This window comes from Peromyscus californicus, unplaced genomic scaffold (genome assembly GCF_007827085.1).
Source record: "Peromyscus californicus insignis strain IS unplaced genomic scaffold, ASM782708v3 Scaffold_23__1_contigs__length_62951481, whole genome shotgun sequence".
NCBI classification, from domain to species: Eukaryota; Metazoa; Chordata; class Mammalia; order Rodentia; family Cricetidae; genus Peromyscus; species Peromyscus californicus.
In genome coordinates this window covers 11,300,227-11,317,494 of record NW_026294534.1, presented here as the reverse complement: position 1 = coordinate 11,317,494, position 17,268 = coordinate 11,300,227, and the positions used below count along the sequence as shown (strand labels likewise).

General features: G+C 41.2%; 1 protein-coding gene across 2 annotated transcripts in view; it reads left to right on the top strand.

The window, feature by feature from the left end:
• The window catches only part of Csmd1 (CUB and Sushi multiple domains 1), a 1,596,844-nt gene that overhangs the window by 1,049,952 nt on the left and 529,624 nt on the right, over positions 1-17,268 (top strand). For both annotated transcript variants that reach the window (XM_052751771.1, XM_052751770.1), the window contains exon 7: positions 11,392-11,469. In XM_052751771.1, coding sequence (XP_052607731.1) covers positions 11,392-11,469 — 78 coding nt within the window. The remainder of the gene's footprint in view (positions 1-11,391; positions 11,470-17,268) is intronic.

The following is a 17,268-nucleotide window of genomic DNA, read 5'->3' as shown; positions in this document are numbered from 1 at the left end:
GAGAAACGGAGCAGAGTTTGAACACACGGTCAACAGGTGTCCATTGTTACACAGAAGCCCAGGAGTGAGCAGAGGTATTGACTCATATTAAAGATGACCACCATTAAGACCATTGTAAGGAAAAATATGAGAAGAAGTAATGGAATCAAAATAAAAATGAAGCTTTTTTTTCCCTCTGTAAAACTATATGTGTTTCTACTGACTTCCTGTATTAATTCACACAATTCACATGGGTTTGGGGAGAAAAGAACTAAAACGGTAACAAGTAGTTACCTCTGGGCAATGAGCTCTTTTGCTTCTCTTTGATTTCCTCTTGATAATTTTTTTAGGTTTTTCTCAAGTTTTATGCAATAGCCATGACTATAATCATAAGTAGAATAATAGAATGATAACAGTGATCTATGACAATGTTATAACTGGGGATTGCAGGGGTAAAGCTTAGCCCCAGGCAGCCTCATAAATATGGCTCTGCTGCTAGTTCCCTAGTACAGCAACTAAAGAGCTTAATGGGAGTGAGAGCCAGAGAGGGAGATCTATTCCGTGTGTCCACACTGGAAGAGGACCAGATAAGGGAGTCCATTGACTTCAGGTCTGTTGTGGAGGTAATGATGTGAGCTTTAGGCTGAAGCAGAGGTAGAACCAGGCAAGAAGAACTCTTAACTAGGCACTTACAGAGTTCCACCCATCATCTTCTCAGCTCTGGTCCTGTAAGGAGGTCTAAACAAGTCCTTATTGCTTGATGGGACAAGGTTCTCAGGTAGTGATTGCTTCTGATCTGTGTTGTAGGCTCATCCTGATGGATCCTTACCTCAGAGGTCTGTCCTGTCAAGTTTTCTGTCCCTGAACCCAAGGTGACTGCAGGGTTAGGAGAATGACTTCTCTCTGTACCTTCATCTATAGCAAAGGAGACAGAGAGACACAGGTGAAGCCGAGACATCAGACTTCCCTGCTGCTTTTAGTAGCCTAGAGACCTCTGTGGAGTTGGTGCTTTCTCATAAAAGCAGACTCTAAGTTTGCACCTATCTATCTTTTATCATGATGTAGCTGATATCAAAAGGCATTTAACACAAGTTTTTAAAACCTAACGTATGAATTTATTACAAGAGTGCTTAGAAAATGTTATATACTGACTCAGCCAATGTCTGAATTTAGAAATCTTGGCATAGTGGGATAGTATATGTATAGCTTGATAATTCTTTCCACATTGTGTCATGCAATATGATTAAGTGATAAATCTTTAGGGATGAGACCCTTCTCAACAGAAGAGTGCTTGCCAACATGCCCCTTGTTCGATCCCCAGCACAGAAAGGAAGAAGGTAAATTTTAATGTAAATTATGCTTAAGTAATAATCAATGAGGAAGCCAGGAGTGATTCCCAGTAAAGCGAGCAGGCTGCCTTACCAGCTCAAATGAGCTCCGGCTTTGTAAGCCACACGTCAAAGGCAGTTATTGCTTGTGAACATCAATCATAGGTTTGATAAGATCATCATAATATTTCCCTTGCCCAGGTGACCAACATGTGGGAAATTGGACACATGGCATTTCTACCATGATGCTAGAGGAGGAGTCAGCCTGGTGAACAGAAGCAGCTACTGTGCTAGGCTAAACTAAGCCAGGGCCGAATGAAAGCACAGGTCTAAGGGTTTGGAGGGGGTCGTGGCTGAGGGGAGAACTGAGGAGCAGGTTCAACCACAAGGAAGTGGGAGCTGACTTTGGAGAGATCTCTTTCAGACTCAAGAGGGAAAGGAAGGGGTGCAAAGAGGCACTCTAGCCTCCTCTCAGAGCACAGAGAGAAGAGAGTGGGGGTGAAGGAGTCTACCATCTGTTTTCTGGTTTTGTTCTTTCTACTTTGTGCCTTTTTGTTTTGAGTCTTCTAAGAGAAATTTGAATAAGATAACATACTTGTGTAATAAATCGATCATTCAAGCAAAAAAAAAAATAAAAGAAAAAAGAAAAGAAAAAGCTTGTCACACAGGAGGAAGTTGAACAGCCAAGCTGGGTTCTGTGGCCTCTGTCTACAATTTTGATACTGAAAGGTTGAGGCAGGAGTATAGCCCTGCATCTGAGACTGGCCAGGGTTACGTATCAGAAATCTATCTTGGCAAAACAAATGAACAGAAAGGTGACAGATCATATTTTCAAGATGATAAGCTCAGGCAAAGATGTGGAAGAGATAGTTCCCTTGGGAACACAGCTCCTTCATCCTCAGAGAAGCCACAGTTGAGACCCTGTGATTGTGCCAGCGTCCACCACCACGTGGACATGGCACTGATAACTGACACACTAAGAAACCGAGGCGATACTTAGCCGTTTCATAAGTCTCAGACTGTTTAACAATGGGTTTGAACCATTAAATGTGTTTAAAATATAAAATCTGGATTTTTATGGCTTTTTCAATATAAAATGCAATAAAATCAGTGTTAATTGGGGGGATCATGATGTTGGATTTAGTAATGAAGCAACTGATTAATTTTAAAGCAATCCTACCTCCCAGTGTTTTAAACAATTTGTGAAGGACTGGGGTGTAAAAGCTTCCAGAAAAACATGAGTTTTGTGGAGAGTGAAGAAGTGTGAACAACCACAATTCCTCAAGGCATGCTATTTTTTTAAATGCTTAATTTTGCATTAAACAATAACACAAGACTCTCAAATATTCCAAAATGAACTGAGTTTTTACTTTCTTACAATGAAAGAAACATAAAAATTTCCAGATACATCTATAAGTAGAAAATATAGTTCTAAAATACGCCATTGCCTCTTCAGTTCAGAGCTATTAACACAAACAAGGCTGGGGGTGATAAACGCTTCTCATCCCAGCATTTAGGAAGCCCAAACAGAAGACAAGCCTGAGCTACATAGAGAGACCCTGTCTCAGGAAACAAAATCCAACAAAAAACTTAAAATGAATAATAGAAATGTGAATAAATATCTTCTGTGATATAAATTAAGACAACATATACAACAAAGGGTTGATTATAGTTACTATTATATTTATTAAATATATGACAGATTGTGTGAGTGTGAGAGAGGGGCATTTCTGGGACAAGAATGTTTCTGACCAAAGAGGGAGACAACTCATCAATTAATGTATATCATGTATATCATGTATTTCATAAATATATAAAAAAAAAAAACTATGTAAGTCTGAGAATTTCCCTGCTGTTATCCTTAATAAGAATGAACAGTTTGGGCAACATTGTTAGTATAATGGTGAGCATAGCTGCCCTCCAAGAATGAATAGTCTTTGGATATAACACTTAAATCAAATATTTTTAGACTAGAAATTCATTAATATAATTATGATTAGCCTCTTGACAAATAAACAGGATTTATATTTTGAGTGATCTATGTCAAAACCTGAGACTGTAAATGGAAAGAGATCGACTTATAGATTTGACAGTTTGCTGCTGTTGGTTGGGTTTAACAGTAGGTTTTATCTTCATGTTGAGAACATTAAATTTGTTTGAAACAATTTGCATTTTACTTTTTTATTTGCAAAGATATTTGTTCTTGGCCAATAATCAAAGGGGGAGATAAACTCAAAAATCAACTTCTGTGTCTAGATACATAGTAAAGGAAGCAAGTTTGTGTGTGTGTGTGCGTGTGCGTGTGCGTGTGCGTGTGCGTGTGCGTGTGTGTGTGTGTGTGTGTGTGTGTGTGTGTGTGTATGGGCAAAGACTTTCCTGGAATTCAAGCTGTGTGAGTTTTTGTTTGTTTGTTTGTTGTTTTTTTCTAAGACTGGTTCTTATCTAGGGGATTCATGGCCATTGCCAGCTTTCATGGCACTGGAGTGTGTGCCAATGCATTGGTTACTTTTCTGTTGCTTCGGCATAACTACTTGATCAAGGCAACTGTAGAAAGAAGTGTTTATTTGACTTATGGTTCCAGAAGGACAAGACTGGGTCAGAGCAGGGAAGAATGGCAGCAGACAGCAGAGAGAGTAGCAGAAGCAGAATCTGGAGCTCACATCTTTAGCCACTAACACCTGGCAGAGAGAATGAACGTGGATTGGCTGAAGTCTTCAAGCTTTCAGTGTCTATCTTCAGTGATGTATTTCCTCCAGCAAGACCTAAACCTTCCCACCACACCACAAACTAAGCATCCAAATACCTGTGACTACATCCATTCTCCACATTTCAAATTAGTAATTTATGTTAAGACTTAAAACCAACTTTCTTAGCTAACCTCAAGCTTGCACATGCCACTAACAACAGCCACCATGCTGTGCCATAGACCTCATAGACACAGTGGCCCACACTGAGCTTTTGTGTCCTTTGCCTATTGTCTCTGTGGTACCACGTCCATCCTCTGGTTATCACTATCTGTTTAAGTACATGACTAAGTTATGTTAGCCAGATCAGGCCAGAGTCCCTAGCACAGCCCCAGTATGTCTTACATGCCTTTACATTGGAAAGCCAAAAGATAAATTCACAACTCAACTTAATAAAAACTCAGAAGCCAATCTAAAAAGAGAAAACAAAATAAAATTGTCAGCTGAAATTTGAGATTATCATTGTCTAGGTCTGAGGTTAAACATGAGATTTAGGATCATTATCAGCCTTTGGGGGATTTTTATCATTCCTTCTAAGAGCTTACAATGAACAAGATCAATACTACCCCCCTTTGGTGAAGGGTAGGCTATTGCTGGGTGTGGGGTGGGGGAGACAGTATCTTTCCCTGAATCCTGCACATTCGAGCTTGGTTGCCACACTTTTCTTGCTGCTTTCTTTATAAATCAGGATCTCTCTGTCGGCCTCAATAGGAGCTGAAGTGAAAAAGAATAAGGGAGAGAGAAGGAGAGAGAAGAGGGAGAGAGGGAAAGGAGGATACAAAGAGGAGGAAAAGGAGGAAGAAGAAAAAAGGAAATGATTCTGGGTGGAAGAAGAAGAATATTAAGGAAGACACAGATGAAAGGTGCAGACAACTGGTAGACCAAGGATGTATGTGTCAACTTCTCTTTCTGGACAACACTGCCCAAACTGTTGTTCAATAAGAGGCTAAAGGAACCTGGAATAAATCAGAACTCAGTGGCTCAGAGAGTAACAGAAGAATAATACCATCATATTGAAAAATAAATAAAGTATCCCTGGTGGAAATTTAGCTTCACAGAGCTTCAAACAATTATTTGTAGAATTGTGGAATTTATGGTCTCATCACATTCTCAGAGAGGTCCAGTATATTCAGACACTCTTATGGCACCCTGTGCACCTCTCAGTCTTTCTTTTTACTTTCTGAAGGAATTGAGTTCTGTATTGTTTTATCTGTTTACACTGAGTGGAATTTGCTGGGAATTTAACATGATATCTAATCTTCCCATTGATTCTCCTTTGTGTTTCTCATTGCAAATTCATCTCCTCTCCCCCGAGTTCCATCAAGATATAGTTGTTTCTGTAGAAGAAAGTGGAGATGATGAGGACTTACATCAAGGCACTTGCAATTGTAAATGAAGACATGGTTCTGGGAGCAGACAGGAAGCTCTGTTCTAAAGGAGAACAGCTTGTAGCTGGAGTTTTTCTGGTCCTGCCTGGCCCACAGTCAGGACAAATCTCTCTCACTTGCCAGTCACACAGCCACTCAGACACAACCAAGTAAACACACAGAGACTTATATTGCTTATAAACTGTATGGCTGTGGCAGGCTTTTTTTTTTTTTTTTTTTTTTTTTTTGGTTTTTCGAGACAGGGTTTCTCTGTGTGGCTTTGCTCCTTTCCTGGAACTCACTTTGTAGACTGGGTTGACCTTGAACTCACAGAGATCTGCCTGACTCTGCCTCCCAAGTGCTGGGATTAAAGGCATGTGTCACCAACACCCAGCTGGGCTTTTTACTATCTAGTTCTTCTATCTTAAATTATTCCATTTCTATTAGTCTATAAGTTGCTACGTGGTTCGTGGCTTACCAGTATCTTATATCTCATTTTTCATGGCAGTGGCTGGCAGTGTTTCTCTGCCTCAGCCTTCCACTTCCCCTAATTCTCCTCTCTCCTTGTCCCTCCTATACTTCCTGCCTGGCTACTGGCCAATCAGTGTTTTATTTATTAACCAATCAGAGCAATACATTTAACAAAAAGGACATCCCACAGCACTTCCCCTTTTCTTTTTTTCGAAAAAGGAGGTTTTAACTTTTACATAGTAAAATTACATATGACAAAACAATTATCAAGGGAGAATTACAGTTACAATATCTAGTCTATTTATAATATCTAGTCTATTTGTATTTGACAAAATTAAAAAAGATATCCTATCTATCCTATTTTTGTTAGTCTAAGGTTTCATATCTAACTTATCTTTTATCATAACTAAGGAAAATTATAACTGTCTAGTCTTCAACTACATCAAAGACCTCAGAAGGATATACTATTACGTGAGAAATGGAAAAAGGATGCAAGCAACTTTCGGGAGTCTTGCAAGAGTAGACAGAGACAGTTGGCATCCTGAACAGTCATCCAACGTTCCTCTGTAAAATTGGGGCATCTGTCTTCAGCCTATAGACCTAGAGTCTCTCAGTCACTTTTCTCTGCATCCTGTAGAATGTCTGGCAGTTTCCTCTGCAAAGCAGGAACCTGAAGGAACATTTTGACAAGCAAAGTTCAGTGGTCACCTAAATTTCCACCAGGGATACTTTATTTTTCAATATGATGGTATTATTCTTCTGTTACTCTCTGAGCCACTGAGTTCTGATTTATTCCAGGTTCCTTTAGCCTCTTATGTCCAGTTGATCAAGCAGTCCAGGCAAGAACAGTTTCTTGCCCAAATGGCTATTTTTGCCAAGGTGAAGATAAACTCTATATAGAGTGTCTTTGATGCCCATCCTCCTCTCTGAAGCAAATCTGATGCTGCCAGGAGCAGACATGTCTCACTGTCCAGAAAGTCTAAATTTTTAAAACATTTTAAATGCTATATTCTGTAGGTCTTTGAAGTGTTTGAAGATTACCTATCTATTTGAAATATATCTATGTATACCTAGAAGACTTAACTAACATGGATACAAATATGAATATCATAGATGACTAATTATTAATCTATTTCTTAATTATTCATTACAATTTTAAATGAGTTGTACAAACATAATACCTTAAACAAGAGTAGAAATATACACACAGTATAACAAAATTAACTTTAAATTTGTATCAATAAACTAAAATCAATAGCAATGTAAAACATTTTTAAACAAGTTGTTCTTTAAAAGTAGGTTTATTAATCTATCCTTTCATCTTATCATATCTATATCATATCCCCTTTTTCTTTAGAAAGAGATTGCATTTATAATCAACCTGTTTTAAATAAAAATATTGCTGTTTTTCTTTTCTGCCCCACACCAGAGGGCTCTTTTGATTTGGGACATAAGAATGTCTTAACCTTTTCTTTTAGCAATATGTCTGGGTTTAGAGAAGGAGTGAGCCAATTTCATCTCCAAAGCCAGCTTGGTATATTTGGGAATTTGGGTGTAGCTTCTCTTACTACTTCCTGCTGGAGGGGGAATATGTATATATATTTTTTTCTCTTTCAAGCCTATGTACATTTTTACACATATTGTAAAACATTTAAAGTCTTGTTCCATCTGAATCTGTCTTATTGTGAATCTATTGCTTTAAACTGCAGCATTCTAAGACTGAGGTGCTATGGAAACAGTGGGTCTATGGTTCTATCAAAGCAGCGTGTAGCCCAGAAACCGCTTTTTTTTTTTTTTTTTTTTTTTTTTTTTACTAGTAAAGGCTAAATCCACCACGCACCATGTTGCGCTGCTTACAGAACCGTCTGTGTAACTCGGTGGGAATAGGTCAAGCACACAGGTCGCCAACCCGCCATAGAGAAGCTCAAGCCCACATGTTGCAGCGTCTAGCCTCCCATATGAGACATGAAGCAGGAACCTGGTTTTGGCTCCGTTTAGAATTGGTTATTAAATATCATCAGGTTTGAGGTGGAAACTCGAGCCATTGGGTGCCATTTGTAACTGGAGTTTTTCTGGTCCTGCCTGGCCCACGGTCAGGACAAATCTCTCTCACCCACCAGTCCCACAGCTGCTCAGACCAACTGAGTAAACACACAGACTTATATTCCTTACAAACTGTGTGGCCATGGCAGGCTTTTTGCTATCTAGTTCTTCTATCTTAAATTAACCCATTTCTATTAGTGTATAAGTTGCCACGTGGTTTGTGGCTTACTGGTATCTTACATCTTGCTGCTCATGGCGGCAGCTAGCAGTGTTTCTCTGCCTCAGCCTTCCACTTCCCCTAATTCTCCTCTCTCCTTGTCCCACCTATACTTCCTGCCTGGCTACTGGCCAATCAGTGTTTTATTTATTAACCAATCAAAGTAACCTATTTAACATACAGAACATCCCACAGCAGCAGCTTCGTGCTCTTATTTCCTGTTTGTGCTGTTGTTGGTTACCACACAGCAATAGAGATGAGAAATATCAGATTAAAGTCACAGGAAGGAAAATTAAGGCAGAGAAAATTTGGGGCTAGGCTCTTTGTGAATGGCTACTGAATAACCAGTTTCCACCTTGAGGCAAGCTGTAACATATATCTTAAATGGTCTTATTAATTACAAAAAAAAAAAATCCTCAAGAGCCAGGTATTGGGGTGAATTCTGAAAGATCAGAGAGACAGAACAAGCCACAGCTAACCTTACCTCACCAACTCTCAGCTGATCCTGTTTTCTCAAACTGGATGCCTCTGAGTCCTCATCAGAATGGATCTCAGCTGAACTGCTGCTGAAAGCCTAAAAGCTTAAAAGCCTAAAAGCCTCTAGTTCCTGGTCCTCATGCCTTATATACCTTTATGCTTCCTGCCATCACTTCCTGGAATTAAAAATGTGTGTCACTTTGCCTGGCTGTTTCCAGTGTGGCCTTGAACTCACAGAGATCCAGACGAATCTCTGCCTCTAGAATGCTAGGAATAAAGGCGTGTGCTACCACTGCCTAACCTCTATGTTTAATATAGTGGCTGTTCTCTTCTCTGACCACCAAATAAGTTTATTGGGGTGCACAATATATCAACCACAGCAAGCCTCATGGAGGCAGAGGGGAAAGTTGAGTAGTGGTGAAGCTGTTATAAACCTGAGTAACCACAGGATCCTTGGTGCTTAAGTCAATGTCAGAGTGGGAGAGCCTCTCTGTTTGGGTTTCTCTCTCTTTGTACTGGTTAATCCCTGGACAGGGTGGGCCACCCCTAAAGACAATGGGCAGAACCACAGTGACTCAGTGACAGGATGCTCTGAAATTGAAGGCTGAGAACTACATATTGACTAGCACTTTCTCGCAGTGGATCCGAGATGCCTGCCTCAACGTCCCTACAAGTAACCTTAGCACTGGGAACCCAGACTAGCCTAACTTCATCATTTGTCAGCCACGAATTTGGGAAGAACTCTAGAAGATAATACATTCCCTTCCCAGTCCTGTTTTCCTCTGTTACCCTGCTTAATCTCACAAGCAAGCATTGTCTTTGTTTGTACCATCCCACCTTTGGGGTTTGTGATGCTAAAGGAGTCAACACATTTCAGGTCCAGATTAACAAAGAAGATTAAAAATCCAAGGCCAGCTCTTTATCTTATGCCAAGAAGTAAGTAAATAGAAGCCCCACCCACATAGCACAGGGCCTTCTGAATGATGAAGCTCATATAAAGAGGAACAACTTGAAAAAGAATTCAATGTCAAATGCTTTCACAGTATTCTGCTGGTCTAACAGCTGACTCTTGCTGTCCCAGCAGCACAGGGAGACACTAGCCCAAGGCCTCAATTTGGCAGTCCTGACCCCTGCACACAGACTGAGTTATGATATTGTGGCTGTCAGGATACCAAGGAGAGCAGACATCTGGCCCCGGACACTTGGTCTAGGTCATTGCCTGGTCATCTCAGATGATCCTCTGTTTCTGTTATTCTATGAAGTCCCTTCAGTGAAAGGTTTTTTTCCTGGTGGAGCCTCAGACACAGAAGGTATCTACAGCACCGAAAAGATCCATCCTCTTCTAGAATTGACAGAGCTCACTTTTTATGAGAGAGGTGGTAGTTGGCAGATAACTGCTTTCATTTTGTTCCAGAAAAAAAAAATTGAAAAGTAAAGAAGAAGAAGAAGAAGTAGAATTGGAGGCATTTCTCTGGCTCTAGGGAAGGCCAGGTAATGCAGGTGTAGACCACAAACTTCAGCTGGTCTTTGTTCAGTGGTTCCTGTGGGCTTGTGTTCAGTCTTGATGTAGGATCTCAGGCTTCCTTTTTCATTGGGCATCCTGGGAAGGAGGAGGATGGCACCACAGGCTTCCAGGAATGGGTGAGGCACAGAGTAAGGAGGTGGAGCTATGGGGGCTAAACAGCAGCTGGCCTGGGTTTTATTTGGGTTTGCCATGTCTTGAACTAAAATATTTGACATCACTGAGATGCAGGAGCAAATTAAGGAGTAGTGAGCTCCTGGTCACCTTGACTTGCTCTGTGTAGTTTCCTCCAGAGAAATAAACATACTGACTGATACTTAGACTCCAGGAGGAGCTCTTGAGAGGACCTGAAAGAAAGGAGAGCCCAGGGCAGCCAAAGAAGAGGAAGAGGGGAGGCACACATACTTTCCCCCTGGTTCTTTCCCCTGTTTTCTCATTTTTTTTTTTTTAATGCAAGGGGTTCCTTTGACAGACTTCGGCTCATACCCAGTTCTGTTTGGTTCAGGACTGAGAAAATTCAGACCCTTATCTAAATCTGAGAGATGAAGCTACAGTGGGCATCCTTGCATCTCACAGACAGGAAAGCTCTGCTAGGAAAGCACAGAGGGAGGGAAAGAGGAAGGGAGGAGGGGGAGATGGAGGAAGGAGGGAGGGAAGAAGGGAAGGAGGGAAGGGAAGGGGAGGGAAGAGAAAGGAAGGGACAGGAAACAGGTTGGTTCCCTCACTTTTCACCTACAGTATTCTGAGCATAGCATTCCCATACTGTCACCCATCAATACCTCTTGATAAAGATTAAGTGGTTGAATAAACATGAATAAATGAATGATCAACATCCTTTTTTTCTGAAAGACTTTCATGAATATAGCCAATTATTTGGAAAGCATTAGGGCCAGGGTCACTGTGGAAAACTGAAAACACAACCTACCCTGTGTAGTTGGTGAGACAATGGTGGTGTGTCTAAGTTATGTGTCCTAGTGGTGAGTGGGTTTGGCTGTCAAAGCTGAGCCCCACTGTTTATTACTTTCATCTCTAAATACATGATTGTGAGATACATTTTGCTGCAGAGAAACCTGTCTTCATTATTTGTAGCCTGTTTTCCATCTGTTTCGTCTCATTGGCCTCTTGGATCCTGGCCCCTCTCAGGGGTTGCTAGAAGGGTGTTGAGATTGAATTTGCTGTGAGATTAAAGTATGACTTTGTGAACTCCAAGTCTCATCTGATCATCTATCTGTCTCTCTTTCAGTGAAAAAAGCAATTGAACTGAAGTCCAGGGGAGTCAAGATGCTACCGAGCAAGGACAGCAGCCACAAGAACTCTGTCTGTGAGTCATTTTCTTTTCATGTGAGGATGGATGGACTAATTAGAGGGGAAAACAGGGGTGGACTGAATGGTCCCTAACTTCATTCTGTGAGATGCCACTTCTACTTCAACTGTTCCTCTCTTCCACTTTGAAAGATTTTTCTAGGAGAAAGACTAGGCCTGACCTATTGACATATTATCCTACCCCTGAAACATACCTCAACTATGTCTCCTCTCTTCCCTGTAAGAGACTAAACCTTGAAGATTTCTTTCTTAAAACTCTGTTACAGTGACATCTAGAGGGCTGTCTTCTCTTCTCTCCACCCTTCACCCTTGCAACAAACACTAGATTTGTCTTTGGAAAAAGGGATTTGGGTCTTTGAGTCTTCTTATTCAAGGTCTCTGATCATCTATTGCCTGTAGATCAGAACATTTGGGCAGCATGTCTGTCCTTCCTAAGAGATATGCAGTGCCATAGAGCATGCATCCCTTCCTGTTTGGATGTACCCAGCAGCATTGTGCTTTCTATTGAGCTATGTGATGGATGAAGTGTTCACTCACTCAATGATGGCATCTTGCCTGATCTGTAAAGGCTCAGCCTTCACAACTGGTCTGACTGTTCTGAGTTCTCTGGTTGTATGCTCAGAGCTGAGTTCTCATCTAGATGCTTACACACATTTTATAGACTTTCCTTGTAGGTTTTCTTGCCACGGATTATGACAACAGACTGTACTGCAATGCTGAGTCTTCACACATTGTATTGGTCTCTGGTCACCTTCTTCAACCATCTCCCAGACTTCTGCTCACATTATCCCCATTCTGCATTCACTGAGTATCCCATATCTCAGTGCTTTCAGGGGGTGCTAGGCAAAACTAGTACCCTGTGAATGTTTCTGTTACTTTTTTTGATAACCACAGCCATGTCTTTCAGATGAAACTGGGGATACATTTTTAACTGGTGGAAATGATTGAGTGATAGAAATGTGAAGAAAGGGATTCTGTTTGTCAATATAAAGTTTTGTTTTTTGTTACTTTCAGCTGTGTGTCTTACAGGTAGAAAAGAAAGTGTTGGTAATAATTTTGAAAAATCAGTTTTATGACTGAAATTCTTGGTGAGGTGATCTACAGTTTGACAGAACCACCTGTCAGGTGATAATACTTGTATTAAGTCAGCATTAGATCTGAGGCTCCATCCACTGGGTACATGTTCTTCTGCTTGGTTGACATTGGCATAGCTTATTCATACAAGACTCTTTCTCCTGTCCCTATTGATATAGGAAGTGACAAACCTTACAATTTCCTTTTGAGTATTAGGAAGTGTGCATTCCCATGCCCAGGCAGTACTAAACTCTCTGTGCCATGCTTGAGGATTCATCAGTGAGGAAAAGGAAGAACTGAAGAAACCAGGAGCCTTCCAGGATCAGTGTGTGAGGGAAATATGTAACCCTGAAGGGACAGTTGAGGATGATGAAGTATTTTCTAGAGGAAGCTGGAGGAACAGACTCTGGTGATATAGACACTTGCTATGATCAGGTCCAAGATTCATCATCAATAATGCTAAACCAGTAATCATTTATGCATGGTTATCAGGAAGATATGCCCTGATAGTCTAAGCAGTCCTTCACCATCTATGTCATGAGGTGGGCACTGAGCAGTTAGTTATTCCAGGTGGAGCTTCTCTGTCTGAGAAAGGGGAGTCAGAATTGCAGTAAGTCACCCCAGGGCTTGACAGCAGGGGACCTTGCTCTGCAGATGCCAGGAATACTGCAGATACTGGCTTCACTTGTATCTGTGTTCTTATGGCTAGAGGTGGGCCTGTTAGGACAAGCTCTGAGCCTGCTGTGAGCCCACAAGGATGGCCATTTTCCCTTTGTGCTCTGTGAATTCCTTACCATCTTTATGAGGACAAGTTATGAGAAAGCAATTTACATTCTTCACACTTATAGTGGCAACCAGCCTCATTTGGATTTCCACAGGACTAAGTGCTTTATACAGATAGAGAAATGCTGGTGCCCTTGGCATGGGCCTTATTTCTTCTAATGCCCTTCACTGAGGTTCAGGCTCCAGTGCCGTAGTCCTTGGAGGCTACAGCCCCTTCCAACTACATTGTACATTCAAGCCAATACAACCTCCTAGCAGAGATACTCTAAAGGCTTCCCCAAATAAGGTTTTGATGATGTTTGACAAAATATGTTCTAAAAGCACCTAACTGAAGGACAGGATGGAGTGTGAGTTGTGAGCCACCATCCTAGGTCATCCCTCTGCATTTCTCAGCCCTCATTGGGCCTCTTCTTCTTGAGAGTCCTTACAGAGAAAAGATGGGACAATGGTCATCATGTCAATGCACTTGCACAAGGAAAGTCTGGTGAGACATCTGCCCATCTGACACTTGTAGAAACCGACCACAGTAGCTGAAGCTTTAAAGGGGAAACTGGGGGCAGGGCAGTCATGCACTCACTTTCTTGAATGTGTGTGTGTGTGTGTGTGTGTGTGTGTGTGTGTGTGTGTGTGTGTGCATTGTGATAGTCCTCTGGCAAGTGTTGAGACCACATGTGTACATCACCAGACCCTGCCATTATTTGAAGTTTTAGAGAGGACAGTTGTGGATACAGTCTCTCCTCCACCTCTCTGGGCTTTCTTCAGGGCCAAGTTCATCCTAGATTCTTTCCCTGGGAAGATGGACAGGTAAATGCCTTTCTGGTTCATTCATAAAAACAGCCACGGGGCAGGAGGAACAACAGATGTCTATTGTTGGAAACAATTTTCCCATGCAAAGTTAATGACAAATGATATTACAAATTCAATGTAGATTTGCTCAGGGGAATTGACAGCACACTCTGACTAGATATTGAATGTTGGATTGCAGCTGTTTATGCCAAGCCCGAGAGGAGAGTGGGTTCGAGAGCCTTGCTCATTCTAAAGTTTTCTTTAAAGGCAAGGTGAACTTGGTAACAATATTCATTGCTGTGTAGGTCTTCGGAAGAATAGCCACCAAACATGAAAATGAAATAAATATCCCCAAGTGTTCCAGACCTTCCCTTTTCAGTTTATTTCTTTGTCCCTTTTCTGTATAAGCAACATTATGATTGTTTTGTAATCAATGTTACCTACCTTGAAAAACACACTTGAAGGGTATGTAAGCAAATTCATTCCAACTTTGCATTCAGACTGTGCTATTGACAGACAAGTTGATTGTTTATTGTATTTATGATGGCGCCCACTAAACTGGCTGCTAGCTTTTCCATTGACTTATATGGAAGGGGGTGAATGATACAATCTATGTCTCTGCTTTTACGGCCTCTGCTTCCGAGTCCGGCTTCATTCAGGACACAGGGATGTGTCTGACAGAACTACTGAATGTTTGTATGGTATTCTTGAAACATCATGACTCACAAAACCATTTCCTGAAACAGACTGTTTGGGAAAACGCATCCTTCTACCCTGGGCCATTGTGTATTGACCCATCCAGCATGGTCACTCTCATTATCCTAGTTTTTCTTTTTGCAAGTTTGGAGTAACTATAGGAAACAAATAAGAAGACTAGTGGCCATAGTCACTGATTACTTAACTATGCTCACAAAATTTCAGCATTATATCTTGAGTCAGTCCTTGTTCCCCTGGCATACCATGACACAGGACCAAAATCCCCAGCAACAGGTTTTACCAGGGAAATCTTCTGGTCTGGGTCTTCTGTTTATAAACAGATCTGCAGAATTCACAGAAGGGAAGAAACTGTGAATTCTCATTAATCAGGCATTTCTGGGAGACTGGGAAGAGAAGCCAGCTCACCATTTTTACCTTTTAGAAAATTATTTTCATGTGACTCACTTTGAGAATAGACTGAGGATATTGTGACTTCATTATTGACTCCAGCCTTTTCTATCTACCTCTCTGCCTAGAGCAGAGACCTCCACCTTTCACTCCAGAAGTGTATCAGCCATAGACAATGGTTGCTGTACTCATGTTCTGACACTTCAGTCTGGAATTCATCTCCAGGCAGCATTTTCAAAGGCTGTAATTGCCTGGGTAGTAAGAGGTATGGTTGCTCTATCACTCCTCCCTCGAAGAATCTTCCAATTAACATGACTTGCTTTTCCCACCTACAAAAATCATATTGTGTTTTATAAAATTGTCATCAAAGATACCATGCTTGTAGTTAAGTGTGCAGGGGCACCTCTCATCATCAGGGCTCATTTCCCGGACACAGATCCTCAAGGATTTATTTGAGTGATAGCACATACGTGTGTGATCTCTCTTCTTGCTTAATAGAAACTCTGCCTGCAGTTGCAGGAGCCAGGCTCCTCATAAGGAGCCAGCCAGATCAGCTTTAAGGCAGATTTTGAAAGAAGGAAAAATAATAGTTCCATTAACCTCTAACAGCCATCCGAAGGTTTAATAATAAAAAGAGGGATAATTGCCCCAATCTGCTTTCTTCCATCACATGTAATTCCAGGGTGCATTTCGATCATTACAGATCTTCGCTTTCCTCGGAAGGCTCTATCCTCATATTGCATGAAAGTACTAGATTTAATGTAGCGCTTTATAAATCAGGTTAGTAAATTATGCAGCAGCTGAATAGGCTTTTGTCACTGCAGGAGCTGAAATATCTTCGCAAATGCCCAGGAAAACCTTGCTGTGAAAGCTGATGTCTAGATACATCTGGGGAAGGAAAAGCCGAACAAGAACTTGTCTGAAAAGCGAGGTGGTCCATCACATTCCACAGGACACTCTCATACATGCAATTCTTAAGGCAACCAGGAAAGTAAGATCCATTAAGATATGAAAAATGGGACTCAGTTGGGCTCTAGATGGTGAAACCAAAGTCCAAACCTAGTGGAAAATAAAAGACTCTTTGAGCATCCCAAGCAACCAAGTCCTAAGCCTGACTGATTAACTAAAGGGAAGAATTCACTTAGCAAAATGACCAGAGGCCTCATCCTGTTATTCTTATACCTGACATAGAAGCCTAGAGAAGGTACCTCCACTGGCCCAAAGGACCACTGCGTGGCTTAGCATGCTCATGACAGACTCAAGGGGTTCAGCCTATCACATTTTCATCAAATTGTGTAAAATAGAATCCCCTAATCTTCTTATTGTGGGATCTATTGAATGACTGTGGGACTGCTTCGTCTTCAGGTGTCTATAGAGTAGGGACAACATTAATGTCTGTCAGAGGAGGGAGCCCCTGTAGTGATAGGTAGATGATTTATGCGACTATAACATCGGGAGTTCAGTCAGAAGGGTCTAAAGGCTAAATTGATCCATCGCTGAAGCTCTTCCCTCAATTACACTCTCAGCCTGTCAACTGTAGACACACAGAAAATAAGTCGGCAAATTAATGAGGCTGGCTTTCAAGGTAGATAAGAAGGGGGGTTTCAAAATCAAGAAATACTAAGTGGGTAGAAGAGGACTCAGAAAAGAGGCTCATCCTGTAGGCCAGGTCATTTCATTGAGAACGTTCTCTAAAGCCTCAGAGAGAACACTACACTGGAAATCATACCAAAGGCATCTCATTCATTACTGACTTTATGGAATTACAGTATTATACAATCAAACTGACTTCTCTTTCCCAGGGAGGAAGGAATCAGATTGCCCATAACTGATAACTTTTGCTTCAGTCTATGAGAAGTTTCGAGGTAAACATTCCAAGTTTTTAATAACCGGTGAGCATGCACATTATTTATAGCCAATTTTAAGGAAATTAGTAGAGGCTCTGTGATATGGCACATGGAAGGAGGGGCCCAGGGATGGGGCTGATATAGGCTAAGAAGCAGACAATATGTCTAACTTTCTCAGTGTTCTCAGAAAACTTCATGCCCAA